The sequence below is a fragment of the Dendrobates tinctorius genome, unplaced genomic scaffold, assembly GCF_039654945.1.
Source record: "Dendrobates tinctorius isolate UK_male_01 unplaced genomic scaffold, ASM3965494v1 ptg000164l, whole genome shotgun sequence".
Classification (NCBI taxonomy): domain Eukaryota; kingdom Metazoa; phylum Chordata; class Amphibia; order Anura; family Dendrobatidae; genus Dendrobates; species Dendrobates tinctorius.
Genome location: NW_027361831.1, coordinates 7,850,057 through 7,865,167, shown reverse-complemented (window position 1 = coordinate 7,865,167; position 15,111 = coordinate 7,850,057). Strand labels below are relative to the sequence as shown.

At 45.8% G+C, this 15,111-nt stretch overlaps 2 protein-coding genes across 7 annotated transcripts in view; one reads left to right on the top strand and one right to left on the bottom strand.

The window, feature by feature from the left end:
• LOC141052937 (uncharacterized) overlaps positions 1–15,111 on the top strand; it is a 310,086-nt gene that overhangs the window by 112,697 nt on the left and 182,278 nt on the right. The window lies entirely within an intron of this gene.
• The window catches only part of LOC141052943 (uncharacterized), a 39,174-nt gene that overhangs the window by 2,972 nt on the left and 21,091 nt on the right, over positions 1–15,111 (bottom strand). Inside the window, exons 1-6 of one of the 6 annotated variants that reach the window (XM_073550276.1) lie at positions 14,324–14,432; positions 12,637–12,786; positions 12,331–12,507; positions 12,124–12,247; positions 11,947–12,044; positions 4,655–4,739 (exon numbers count right to left, since the gene is read on the bottom strand). In XM_073550276.1, the coding sequence (XP_073406377.1) occupies positions 4,655–4,739; positions 11,947–12,044; positions 12,124–12,247; positions 12,331–12,507; positions 12,637–12,714 (562 nt within the window). In that variant the 5' untranslated portion in view covers positions 12,715–12,786; positions 14,324–14,432. Of the gene's footprint in view, positions 1–4,654; positions 4,740–11,946; positions 12,045–12,123; positions 12,248–12,330; positions 12,508–12,636; positions 12,787–12,873; positions 12,895–13,181; positions 13,201–13,235; positions 14,283–14,323; positions 14,433–15,111 lie in introns of those variants that run through there. The other 5 variants (XM_073550275.1, XM_073550278.1, XM_073550277.1 and 2 more) reach the window with 5 other exon arrangements.

Below are 15,111 nucleotides of genomic sequence, written 5' to 3'. Positions count from 1 at the left end.
CTGCACCTTTCCTCACACATGATAGCTGATATAATCAGCTGTCATATGCCTTTAACAGTTGTTAATGTGTTAAATCTGGTTGTCAATGTCTGACTGCGGAATTTAACACAGGATGGCAGGGTGTTCGTCATTCCACGCTCCCATTGGCGCTCCAGTGACATGATCGCAGGGCGCTGATGGATTGTCATGACAGCCCAGCCAAGGGTCTACAGAAGATCCCTGTGATGTCATTACAATACTCGTGTGAGTATCGGAATGACAGGCGGTGGCCGGCGTTCATAGGAGATCATGATTTCTGCTATACATAGCAATACTGAAGCACTGCTATGCGTAGCACAGGTGATCAGATGACCGTAGATTCAAGTCTCCTAAGGGGAATATTAAAGTAAAAAGCGAGAGAATAACTAAAAAAAACCCTCAAAAGTCCAAAATCAACCCCTCTTGTCCAACTGAAAATAAATAAAATGCAAATATTTGGTATCGCTGCTTTCAGAAATGTCTAATCAAAATAGAAATTAAATTAATCTGATCAGTAAACAGCATAATGAGAAAAAACAACTCTAGAATTAGTTTTTGGCCACCGCAACATTCCAATATAAAATGCAATAGGAAGCAATCAAAACATTGTATTTACCCCAAAATGGTAACAATAAAAACATCATCTCAGGGAGCAAAAAATAAGCCATCATCCAGCCTCAGGTCCCGAAAAATGGAAACGATACAGACTTTGTAAAATGGCGACAAAAGCATAGTTAAGCATACTCATACGGACTTGGGGAATCAGATTGCCAAGTCAGTTTTACCATATAGTGAACATGGCTAGTAAACGACCCCAAAAATTGTGGAATTGCACTTTTTTTTTTCCAGTACATTATGTCAATGGTGCCATTCAAAAGTACAACTTATCCCTTAAAAAACAAGCCCTCATATGGCTATATTGAAGGAAATATAAAAAAAAGGTATGGCTTTTGAAAAAGGGGGGAAAAAATGAAAACACAGCCAATGGCCTGGAGTAAAGGGCTTAAAGTAATATTTTCTTCACAACAGAACACATAACATATCAAAAGTTGATAGACATTTCTCCATTTTATTGAAAAAGTTAACTTCTTTAGAAATTGATGGTAGCAATGCATCTCAAAAAAGTAATGACAGGGTGAACAAAAGGCAGGAAAAGTGCTACTAATAAAAAAAAAACCTTGAGGGTCAATATTTAACTAAGTCACATGATTGTACATAAAAAAGATCATGCTGGAGGGACAGAGTCTCTCAGAAGCAAAGCTGGTCAGAGGTTCAACAATCTGTGATCAACTGCATCTACAAATTTTGTAACAATTTCAGAAAAATGTTCCTCAATGTAGAATTGCAAAGATTTTGAATATTCCACCATCTACACTACATAATATATCATCAAAAGATTTAGGGTACTAGAGAAATCCATTCACACAGGGGAACAAGGCCAAAAGTCAATATTGGGATTCTCATGATCTTTGGGCCTATGGTGGTACTGCATTAAAACAGACATGATATAGTCATGCAAATCACTTTTTTGGGGCTCAGAAATACTTCCAGAAATCATTGTCTGTGAACACAGTTGGCCATGCAATCCATAAATGCAAGTGACATTCGTAGCATGAATTGACCAAACAATTTGATAATTTCTTTTTAATGCTGAAGCTTTAGCTTCTGTATCTAAAGCCGAGGATAAAATTGTATAATCGATTTTCTGGAGACTAGCAATACAATTGTGCTTTTCCGTCAATGTTATTAAGGTTATCTACTATATAATTGTCTAATTCTGTCTGTCTGTAACGGAAATCCAGCCTCGCTGATTGGTTGCGGCCTAACTGCTGCGACCAATCAGTGACAGTCGCTAAGTCGTTGCGGCAACACGGCCGCATTGCTTATTACACAGGCACATTACAGCCGTTAAAGGCATCACTGCTGCGTCGCTTATTACACAGGCACAGTCCTGTACATATTCTAGAATACCCGATGCATTAGAATCGGGCCACCATCTAGTTTACCATAATAATACTTTTCACTTTACCATATAATGTACTGGAAACCTGGAAACAAACTTCCAAGATCAAAAAAATGGTAATGGTGTATTTTATTTACAGAGCTCAATGAGAGATAAAAATGGATTTCATATGGTTTTTATGATCAATGTGATCATGGCTATAGAAATCTTATTTTAGTGGTTAAAAAAAATTATAAATGTTGAAAAAATAAGAACTTTTTCTGAAACGCATATCTTTTATTTTTACGTTGATGGAGATGTACGAGAGTTAGCATCCGCTGTGTATGGCGCGGGCTCAGCTGATGAGCTTGCTCAATATATGCACTCCCGGCATCCATAAGTGTACTTTGGTTGACGGGAAGGGGTTAAAGACCTAAACAAAGCGCAGAAAGAAAAATTCTATCTTTGCATTAGGGTGGACACTTAGAGAGACAGTTGCTTTGAGTTCAAATGATAATTCTAAGTGGAATGATTCTGACATCTGAAGTCAATTTCTTCTAGAACTGTCTGACCTAGAAGAAACTGATGCATTACTATCTAACCCCTGACTCTCTGTAGACTGCCATGACTTTGCTCTCAGACTATATATGATATTGTGTAAACACTTATCTTTAATTCAGGTTCAAGGAAAATAAACGGAAAGAGATTCCATGTAAAATTATTATATCTCATGATTGGAAAAACTATGGTCCGACGTACAATAAAATAATATAGCACACTCACCTTATAATTGGGACTATTTCAGCTTCTCACTGACCTCAGCAGTGACCAATGCATCAATGCTATGACCACTGATCGGACACTGCAATCGTTTTTCCGTACATCCAGAACATAATGTCTGGAGATTAAGGCTGTGTGCCCACGATGCGATTTTTAAGCGTTTTTGCCGCAATTTTCGGCGCGAAAACGCTTAAAAATCTTGTACAGAACGCCCCCCATGCATTCCTATGGCATTCCGCACATGCTGTGCTAATGCTGCGCTTTTTTCCGCGGCAGAATCGCATCGCGGACAAAATCGCAGCATGCTCATTCTTTTGTGCGGAATTGCAAAGAATTGCCGCGATTCCGCACCCATAGGAATGCATGAGAATCGCTTACTTCCCGCATGTGGCTATGCCCACCATGCGCGAAGTAAAGCGTCTCATGTGCGGTTGGTACCCACGGTGTGGAGGAGAGGAAACTGTCCTCCAGGCCCTGGGTACCATACCCCTGTAAAAAAAGAATAAAAAATAAAAAAAAATCGGGGTATATTTACCTTCCGACGTCCCACGCTGCATTCCCGGGCCTCAGCGTTCCCAGTAATACCTTGCGGCAAGGTCCTGTAATGACGTAGCCTCGCGTGACTCTAGCGGGCTCGTGAGATCGCTATAGCAACGCGAGACCAACGTCATCACAGGTCTCGCAAGGCATTACTGGGAACGCTGAGGCCCGGGAATGCAGCGCGGGACGCCGGAAGGTAAATATACCCCGATTTTTTATTTTTTTTTTAATTATTTTTTACATTCTTTCTTTTACTATTGATGCTGCATAGGCGGCCTCAATAGTAAAAACCTGGTCACACTTGTCAAACACTATGTTTGACGAGTGTGACCAACCTGTCAATCACTTTCCAAGCGATGCTTCAAATCGCTTGGAAAGTGCTTGAATATCGCACGCGAAAATCGCGGCAAAGTCACGACCATAATCGCGGTAAAATCTCGTGGAAAAAACCGCGCAATTTCTGAGAAGGAGTCCGGTTTTCAGTGTCCGGATTTAAACACTACGTGGGCACATAGCCTAAAGGCGGTTTCCGGGACTTTACAAAAAATAAAAAAAAATACCTAAGCATGAACAGGCAAGTAATTGCAACTTACCTGCTTGTTGCGCAGGGACACAGAGGCTCCTGCCAGGAATTCAGCTGCCTCTGCAGACGCAGCGGGCTGGGACTTCCATGGTTATTCTGACCGACAGTCAGATCGTCCAGTTAGGCAGCGAGGATCTGGCTGTGAAACAGAATTATCTCAGAAGTCTCACCCCGTCTACAGAGTGGACCGGAAAAGAAGCCACCGCTCTGTAGACTTGAGGTCAGCAGAGGCAGCTGAATCCGCGGGCAGGAGCGTCTATGACCGCTCTGTGCTTGGGAAGAATAGCGTCATGCACAACACGCAGGTAAGTAGCAATTACCTGAATGTAAGTGCGTAGATACATTTTTTTATTTTTTTGTAAAGTCCCGGATACCCTCCTTAACTCTCTCTATTTATTTTCAAAAGCATCATTTAAATTTTGCCTAACGACATTTAGGTAGCCTTGCCTGTCATGGTGGCTTATTAATATGATTTTAAAACCTTCCTAATAAATGTGAGTTTTAACTTTTTTCACTAATTTTGGTGCTGGAGACCCCCCTCTTTTTTCCTTTGGATTTATAGCGCCAGTTAAACTGCACTGGACATCTCCTGGCATCAGACCGCTTATGGACTATATGGACACTGATGTACGGTAGGCTGAATATTTTTTCTTCTTTTTTTTTGCTATTAAAAAATAAAGCGTATGAAAATGCACCCAAAAAACTAATCACATAATTGTCACTTGTCATTGTCATAATTGTCTGGATGAATAAAGTCTGTGCCTTCTCTGCAGTTAGTGGTTACTACTCACCTGGGTAGTCATATGTAGGAATCTCCTCTTTACACCATTCATCACCCCTCACATATGTCTCTGTAGTATTAATAAGATCTTCATCCTGAGACAAATATTGTAAAAGTCACAGAGTTGTGTGAAAGGATAAAAAAGATTACAAATATTACAAATTAACAAGATAACCACAAATGACATGACAACAGTAGATATCACATAGGTGCTGGACTGTATAAAACGACCTGTTGGCTCCTAATTCTAACCAGCAGGTTCCATAACCAGAAAATTGGAGAAGATCTAGGCAACATCTAATATCTATGATCAGCTTTATCGTGACATAGTCACCAAGTATGAAACATATACTGAGTCGCCATGTTATTGGAGACATTAGAGACTCCCAACTTGTAGAGCACTAAACGTTCGTGGCCATCAGAATCTCAGCACTTTGTTGTTGTTGATTACACTTGATGCTGAAATATTGTCCAATGTAGACAGGATACACTTTTACAAAACCTTGTGGCATGAGGCATTGTCCTTCTACCACAGGTTAAACAGCTGCCATGAAGTGAGGAACTTGGTCATTCACAATGTTTAGGTAAGCTCTAGTTTCCAAAAACCCATACATGAGTTTCAGAGGACACAGAATGTGCGCAGAATGGCAGGCACAGTACTGCATAAGGAACGTGCCTCTGACTGGGAAGCCCATATGACTAAGGATAATAAAATACTGTCAGAGCCCAATTCCCCCCCACACACACACACACACAACTCCCCTTGGTGATGCACTAATTGGGATGCCCTGTCGTTCAATGGTTCTTAAAGGGGAAGGTTTCTACGGCCATGCCTACAGGGGTTAAATTCATGTGCCCGGGTTAGTAACTTCCTTTTTCCTGCAGCGGACACCTGGAAGCTTTTGTGTGTGTGACCCCTGAGGACCTCCATGTCGGACAATTTAATGGAGGCCCTGCAGCTGAGAGCGGCACAGGAAGGTGAGCACTGGATTCAAACTATTATTAGTAGCCTCAGCACTCAACTTCCTGTGCCCTCTCCTCACCCCCCGATAGTGCCTGCGTCCATGCCTTCCACCCCCCTGTGCGCTCACCCAGGGCCCAGCAATCCCGACACCCGTGGCCTGCTCTGTGCTGGCACCTCCAGCCCCTCGCACATCCTCAAATGGCCCACCTGGTCCTTTTCATGCCGGCCGGGTTCCTGGCTCCGGTCCCTGGCCACATGTCCTCAGCGCCTGCTCTCGAAGTTGTGCCTCCGGTGCGGGGGGGCAGGCGGTCCATGTGGCACCCCCGCCATGCAGAGCGGCTCCAGGTGGGCGATCTGGCCCCACTAGCCACTTCTCACCGTGGCCCTTGGCAGCGGGCCGGGACGCACCGGGCATGGGTGTCTGCTGTCCCTGCCTGGCTTCTGGTGCGTCACGGCCAGGCTCCACCCAATCCGCCACCTCATTTCCTGTTCCCACAGAGGCAACGCGGTGTCAGACCAGGCCCTGTCTCCATAGTATCTCCTACAGGCGCTGCCACAATGCCTGTAGGAGTGTATTTGGAGGATGGTCACAGATCCCTAAACGCAGCTGCGGAGTGCGCTGATCGGTCCAATCAGACCAATCAGAGCGCTCCATGGCTGAACAATGAACACAGTTATACCACTACTGTAATCGTACCAAACACTTCATACACCAGCATCACCCCCTATAACTACCCAAATACCTAATAAAGAATTTATATTAACCATCGCCCCATCACATTCCACCAATAATTTTGAATATGGTAGCGTTATAATACCCCTCATGCTAAACAGCACAACGTTACCAGTTATGCCCATTAACCCACCCCCGGCGGCCAGTGCCCCCAACACATCCCATAGCCACAACAGACGCAGGCGTAGACGCCACACGTTCTCCCGATCCTCTGACGGTTCCCGCCACCATTCCCACAACCCCTCTAAAAGTCGTCCCTCCCTATACCACCACAGACACAGCTCACATACGAGCCACCGCAGATCTCGGGCATCTAGTTGGCTTTCCACATCAGAGAGGTCCGACGCGTCGCAGAATCCCGATGAGCAAAATCGGGCACATGACAAACGCCAAAAGTCTCTTGCTCCTTCAGAGGTTATCAGCCGGGGAGACCCATCCCCCAGGGCTTCCAGCCAATGCAACCACCAGTTCATTGCCCAAGACAGAGCTGGAGTTCCGCCATCACTTGGTTTCACTCAGGCTCTAGAGCACGACATTCAGTCACACGCTCCAACTTTGGCTATCAGCCGGGAAGACGCTTCCAGCCAATGCATAAACCAGTCCATTGCCATAGCAGGAGCCAGAGTTTCTCCATCCTGGGATATCACCCCTCCTGCGTCAGAGGGAGCCAGGGCTCCTCCAGCATCGGTTGTTACTCCTCCTGCATCACACAAAGCCAATGATGAATTAATGTGGAACGGGGCTAACACAAGGGAGAATGAGCTAGCCTCAGCGATTAAGGAGCTAATTCAACACTTAACACAACCGTGCGGTACAGCTGAAAACAATACAACACTTCAGTCAGTAAGTTTACACAAAGATGCGTTTTTCTGCGGGATCAGCTAGGCACACACATAGACCAAGAGATTAGACAAAAAATATGGAATAACGATTATGTCGACATATGGTCATTATTGTCATATCGACCAAGTTGATAAAGAAAGGAGAACAAGCGAACAGGTATATGATAGAAATAGATCAAGAATAGCAATAACAATGAATTATTGGCTACAGGTTTTGCAGTATTGGGCTGCATTATGGGCCAGAAGCATCTGGAACGCTGCTCCAAATGATTTATATATCAGGATCTGATATATAATTCGTATAAATCGCATGGCGGTTCCGCTTGGAGGTGGTATGATTAGGAGTTCTGCAGGCAGCTGGCCTTACAGCCCGATCTAGGGTGGGAGTGAAAGCAACAGATGTGTGGATGCGACTGATGCTGTCACAGAAGCAGCCCCCCTTTTCATCTGTGACCACTAAGTAATCCGCAGGTCAACACTCACTGGTCGTACAGAAACTCGGGTTCTGCTGGCTATTTAACTAGGGAAAGTGGTTTCCAAGCATTTTGCAGATATAGGCATGACTGCTCAGCTTCCGGGGGGGGGGGGACACACACCCAGCTTCAAGGTGTACTCGTCAGTCAAACAAAGCTCCAAGGCCGAACCCCAGTGAACGTAACGGCAATGGGCCCCTGGCTAGACCTCTACCCTAATAAGGAAGCGACTCGAGCAACTACACTCCGGCTTTACAGATGGCTTTTTTATCCCCTTCTAGTATAGTAGAACACCAAAACTGGCCGATAACCTAAAATCATCTTGAGAATTCCCTGAGATTCTAAACCAAAAAAATAGAAAAGGAGGTTGAGTTAGGTAGAATGGCGGGCCCCTTTCAGTCGCTGCCCTTCAAAAATATCAAAATATCGCCATTAGGCATTATTCCAAAAAAGGAACCCAGTAAATATCGTCTTATCCATCATCTGTCTCACCCAAAGGGCGAATCAGTTAACGACGCTATCCCCCCAGAGGAAGCGTCCATCACATAGGCGTCTTTTGACAAGGCCAAAGAATTAGTCCGCGCAGCCGGGCCCGGCGCCCTGCTAGCTAAATCAGACATAGAATCGGTATTCCACCTTTTACCCATGCACCCCGAATGTTTCCACCTATCAGGATGCAAGGTGGACCAGCACTATTATTTTGATATGTGCCTGCCAATGGGATGTTGCATTTTGTGTCACTATTTTGAGTTATTCAGTACGTTCCTAGACTGGGTAGTCTGTTAGTGAATCAGAGAATTGCTGCCTGTTTCATATCTCAACTTTTTTTGTTCATCGGTCCCAAAATTTCTAAACTCTGCTCCTTCCTGCTAGAAAACTTTAAATTTATATCACGTCGTACCGCTATCACCCGAAAAAACAATCGGACCATGTAATGTATTGCCTTTCTTGGGCATCGAAATAGACACCAATTCGATGGTTTTTCGCTTACCTGCTGAGAAAATACAGAAAACACTGCAGATGTTGGAAGGTTTCAGTGAAGTTAAAAAAGTCACCCTTCAGCAGATGCCGGCCTTACTGGGTCTTCTGACATTCACCAGCCACATAATGCCAGTCGGCAGAGCCTTCTCTCGCCAATTATCGTTGGCAACCAAAGGCATTTCCAAGCCCGGCCATAGAATTAGGCTTACTCGCTCGTTAAAAGCAGACTTGTTAGTCTGGAAAACGTTCCTGCACTCATACAATCGCCATACATGTGTCATGGCTAAAGAAACGTCAAACAAGGACCTAGGGCTTGAAGTAGGGTGGAGTAAAAAAGAGGGTTTAGCAGCAATCTACAAAAACCAATGGTGCAAAAGCAACTGGCCAGAGCTATGGACGACATCAAACTGGGGGCGCGATCCAGCCCTGTGGGAAATTTTCTCAATAGTTGTATCATTTGAGTTATGGGCTACTCAGTTGAGAAACGCGAACATTCGGTTTCAAACAAAAAACTGAGAACCGCTAAGAGATTGAACCATATGGTCAGCTACATCCTTACCCATACTCGCTCTTTTACATTATATGGTGTCGAGCCACATTTGTGGCAGAGACAGATGATAATCTCATTAACTCACCGTTATCTTCCAATTGGCAGGCCTTCAGAATCCAGCTTCCCAATGCGCAATCTTTGGGTATTCAGTGTCCGCCATCCCTATGGGACATGGTGGCCAATCACTGATGCCCTTAATCCACTCCTCCATTTCACCGGCTACCTGGCAGGTTTATGGTAAGGATTGGGAGGAGTGGTGCTCATTAATTCAGGGTAGGCAAGTAGACTGAGCAAGAGGCGTAGTGACGACGGAATTTTTGATTCAGCTGAGGGAAAGGGCGGTGTCGGGTACGTTGGCGCAACGGAAATTATCGGGATTAGCCTTTTTCTTTCAACTAATGGGGTGGGCTGATATAACAAATCTCTTTATCATCAAGCAAGCCATTAAAGGCTGGAAAAGGCTTCAACCGAGTCAAGAATGTTGTCACCCTATTTCATTGAGACTATTGCATGACATTATTTCAATATCCCCATCAGTATACAAATCGCAATACGAGGCGATCCTCATAAATGCAGCTTTCGCTAAGGCTTTTTTCGGTGCACAGCGCATTAGCAAATTGTTACCGCGGTCAAAAATTGCGTCGGAAGGCGGTTAAATTGAAGAGAACATAGTCATATGCAGCGACGCGCTGCGCATTCAAGTGCAAAAATCCAAGTGCGATCCCACCGGGAGGGGCACGTGGGTGCTGGTTAACTCAGCAGATGGCCCAGTATGCCCACTAAAAATAGTCAAAAAATATGCGGTAATAAGACACGAAAGCAGATTCTTTCTCTCTCATACAGGCAGGTCCCCTCTTACCAAGTATCAATTTCAGGCATTTTTCGCATTATGCTTAGGATTAATGCCAGATTTTTCTAAGGAATACTAGACACATACTTTCTGAATCGGGGCAGCCACTGAAGCAGCTAGGGCAGGAGTATCGGAGGTCGAGGTGCAGAGAATGGGTCGATGGAGTCGGCATGCTTTGCCAGATACATAAGACCTGATTTGCTAAAGAAACACATTTTATCTCTTACAGGAGTAGAAGTTTGGGTTTTAGGACATTCATACATCTATTGGGCGGCAGAAAGAGCCGAGCTGCAGCCTGGAGGAAAATGTCTAGGCTTCCCGGATCTAGAAGTCAACTGGAGATCAGGGGCCTCCAATGGCAGCAGGTGTTCCAAGAGATAGTTGACATCTCCAGGAAGGCTAAACCCCCAGTGATAATAGTGTTACACGCTGGTGGCAACGACCTCTGCAAGCGCAAAATCGCTGATCTTTATAAATAGATGACAACAGACATGGAACGTTTTACCTGTTTATTCGCGAATATGGTATTGGTGTGGTCAGAGATGATACCACGAGCCGTCTGACAGGGCGCAAGATATGAAAAAGCCATAGAGGGCGCAAGGAAAAAATTCAATGCGCGGATGACAAAATTCGTGAGGGGAAAATGCGGTATTGTGGTTTGTCACCACCAGCTGGAAGAGGATAACACAGCATTATTAAGACTGGACGGAGTTCACCTTACGGACATCGGCCTCGATATATTTTTGTCTGGCTTGCAGGACGGAGTCGAACAGACCCTAATGTTGATAGGTGGGGTTCGCAGTCCCGTGTAGGTCATACACAGGATCCTCCATAGCGGAAGAAGTGGAGGAGGGCAAAGGTTCGTAACCACTCGTTGGCCAAATCGCCTGTCGATCGCGGACAGGATCTCCGCTATGAGCCGCCCGTTACGAAAGGTATTGTAATTGCCTTTCTCTGCTTATGTAATTAATAAGCTGTGATCGACCTCTTTCAACCCATTTAGGCCTGGCTGTCTTTTCATTACTGGATTGGTGGGAAGGCACTGTTTAAGACACATGGGTCTCCACCGTCATCATTCCCCACACTATTACTCCATCTTTACCAGAATGAAATGATCAGTTCATTCGAATTTCCTATTCTATTATGGATTCAGCTGCAATTTGCATTAGTTGTGCACCACGTGTTCCTAAGAAAGTTCTGGATTTCTTTTTGATGAGTGGTTAACATCCACATGATCCCCTTTCAATAGAAGATTATTCTCAATCGCAGCGGTCTCTGTATACTCTTGACACGTTATACGTATAAATCTCACAAAGTTGGCAGTTTCTGATATACTGCTGCTGATCCTAGCTCCGATAACTGTGCATCATTCAAAGATGCTCAGATCACTCTTGTCTTACATTCTAATGTGAATTCATACTGAAAAATAATCACTTCATTCTATTCTGCACTTCTGTGTCATTGGTCTAATTACTATATACGGAAACTCTAATTATGAAAGAACCGCCACTCAGTGTATAAGGGTATGTGCACACGTTGCGGATTCTGCTGCGGATCTGCAGTGGATTTGGCCCTGCGGATCCGCTGCAGTTTCTGCTGCATTGTACAGTACCTTTATATTCAATGGAAATTGAAAAACGCAGTGCACATGCTGTGGATTTTTCAGCGCAGATTAGCTGCGATCTTAAATCCGCAGCATGTCAATTCTTTGTGCAGAATCCGCAGTGGTTTGACACCTACTACATAACCAGGTGGCAAAACGCAGGGGAAAACCGCAGGTAAAACGCAGGACAATCCGCAACATGTGCACTCATCCTAATACTGGTGGATAACACAAGACCAAACACAAGACCATCACAGCCGTCTACACATCATAAGGGAGATGTCATGACACCTTCTCTCCATCTACCTGATGATCCTGAGGAACATTGGGATCTTCTTGTTTACAGTCCTGTGGAAGAAGAGGACGGGGACATCTTTCTGGTGTTGCCCTCTTACTGGATAGAACTGGAGGAAACACATACAGGGACTGAATTCATTCTTTACATACAGATAATTATAGGTTGTGTGTATTTAGTCATATTACCTGGTGATGTGAGGGGCTGGGGAACCTCCATCATGACGTCCTCATACAGATCTTTGTGTCCTTCTAAATACTCCCACTCCTCCATGGAGAAATAGACGGTGACATCCTGACACCTGATAGGAACCTGACACATACAATGATACCGTCATCCCCCCGATCCCTTCATAGCATTACTGTACAATGTCCCAGCATTCCCAGCAGTGTCACCTCTCCAGTCAGCAGCTCAATCATCTTGTAGGCAAGTTCTAGGATCTTCTGGTCATTGATGTCCTCATGTATCAGGGGGTGAGGTGGAGGCCCTGTGATTGGGCTCAGGGGTCTTCCCCATCCCTCAGACACAGGGTCCTGACAGCGCTCACTAGAGGTCTTCACTACAGTGTAATCCTGGTTATGGAGAGACACATTAATAAATGTCACTACAGACATTTCCAGAGTCCTCACCTCTCCAGTTCTGTCCATCTGTTATTCCCATAGATAAGAATGATGTAATGTGACGTCATCAGAATCTCTCACCTCTCCAGTAAGCCGGAAGAGGATCTCTAGGGTGAGGTGTAATATCTTCTCCGCCATGTTGTCCTTTTCTCTATCCATCCTTGATGGGTCAATCAGGAAAATTCTCTAATATAGAAGATCTCCACTGAGAGGATCCGATATTATAGGGACCTGAATGGGAAGAAGATGAGCTGATGTAACATCATAAAGAATCCGAAGTAATAATACAATTACTGGACAAAATAGGGGTAAACACACAAGGAATTATAACGTGTAGGTTTTGTATTCTCTCTTCGTATGGACTGGAACATTTAATATCATATCACCGATACTGGAAGTTGAGGATAATAGAGACGCTGAAAGCGGGATACAGGTCATAAAGATGGAGCGCGGCCTGAACACCATGTGCTTTACGTCCGTCCCCCAGAATCAGTCGTCTACACGGAGATTATCACTATAGGAGCCGCTCAGGTCACATGGTCTCCAGAAATATGGAGGAGACCGGCGGAGATACAAAAAGCAATGACACTGAAAGGGTCCCGGGAGCGGCCACGAGGGGGACTTACAGGAGTCCTTCATTATAAATGTCACCTGAAGAAGCCATGACAGTAACATATTACCACAGAGGCTTCCCCAGGAGACGGATGTGTGCGCTCCTCTCTATTCATCGCCTATGGGAGATCACAGAAGCTCTGGTTCCAGAGAAAGAAGAAACCTCCATCAAAAAGTTACATACGAACAAAATTAGAAAGGTCACCAGCAGTGAGGGGGTTAATGTATCTTGATAGTGACAACATAATGGAGACTGTACAATAACAGAGCAGGAGGGGAGTGACCCTATCTAATGCACTGAAGGGGTTACTGCCCCCTGTGCCCAGTAATGGAGGGGTTACTGCCTCCTGTGCCCAGTAATGGAGGGGTTACTGCCCCTTGTGCCCAGTAATGGAGGGGTTACTGCCCCTTGTGCCCAGTAATGGAGGGGTTATTGCCCCCTGTGCCCAGTAATGGAGGGGTTACTGCCCCCTGTGCCCAGTAATGGAGGGGTTACTGCCCCCCGTGCCCAGTAATGGAGGGGTTACTGCCCCCCGTGCCCAGTAATGGAGGGGTTACTGCCCCCCACGCCCAGTAATGGAGGGGTTACTGCCTCCTGTGCCCAGTAATGGAGGGGTTACTGCCCCTTGTGCCCAGTAATGGAGGGGTTACTGCCTCCTGTGCCCAGTAATGGAGGGGTTACTGCCCCTTGTGCCCAGTAATGGAGGGGTTATTGCCCCCTGTGCCCAGTAATGGAGGGGTTACTGCCCCCCGTGCCCAGTAATGGAGGGGTTACTGCCCCCTGTGCCCAGTAATGGAGGGGTTACTGCTCCCTGTGCCCAGTAATGAAGGGGTTACTGCCCCCTGCGCCCAGTAATGGAGGGGTTACTGCCCCCTGTGCCCAGTAATGGAGGGGTTACTTCCCCCTGTGCTCAGTAATGGAGGGGTTACTGCCCCCTGTGCCCAGTAATGGAGGGGTTACTGCTCCCTGTGCCCAGTAATGAAGGGGTTACTGCCCCCTGCGCCCAGTAATGGAGGGGTTACTGCCCCCTGCGCCCAGTAATGGAGGGGTTACTGCCCCCTGTGCCCAGTAATGGAGGGGTTACTGCCCCCTGTGCCCAGTAATGGAGGGGTTACTGCCCCCTGCGCCCAGTAATGGGGAATCTCCAGCACCTACCTCCACCTGCAGAGCCGCACTCCACATATATGGCTGCTCTGTGCGCACAGGACCTGGGATGAGGTCACAGGAGGGGAGGAGTCAGGGGTCACATGATCAGGGGCCTCAGTGTATGCAGGACTCTGCTGTGCTGGCTGTGATAATAATTATATTTCTATGGCGCCAGCTTAGGCCTCTTTCATAATTCAGTTTTTTGCCATCAGTCAAAATCCGCCAAAATTTGAAATTGGCGGATCCGCAAAAAATGGGAACAAAACGGATGCAAACTGATGGAACGGATCCGTTTTGTTGAGGATCCGCCATACCGATTTGACGGCGGATCCTCAACAAAACGGATCCGTTCCATCAGTTTGCGTCCGTTTTGTCATCCGTTGGATCCGTTTTCTTGCGGATCCGTTTTTCCACACCTCCAAAATGGGATGCTCCCAAATATGATTGGCTCTTGGAAAATGCTCTCAAATGTGATTGGATGCTGGAAACTAGGGAGAAATATATCTAGGGTGTTGTGATACAATTTCTTTGAAAGGTTTTAGAGCTAGTGGCAGCGATGGAAGGAGTTAGTGCGAGTCTGGAAGGAGTTATTGCGAGTATTGACAGCTTCTGTGTGGAATTGGATCTTCACTTGAATCGGTTGGCAATTATTGCTATCGAGAGGGAGAAAAGAAGACTGCGAATCCTGCGTATGAGGAGACGCGCCAGTGGATTCATCCCATTAATGCGCAGAGGTTCACCCGTGGCGTTTTTTCCACACTGTACCTGGAATTGAGGGAGAATCCGGACAAGTTCTT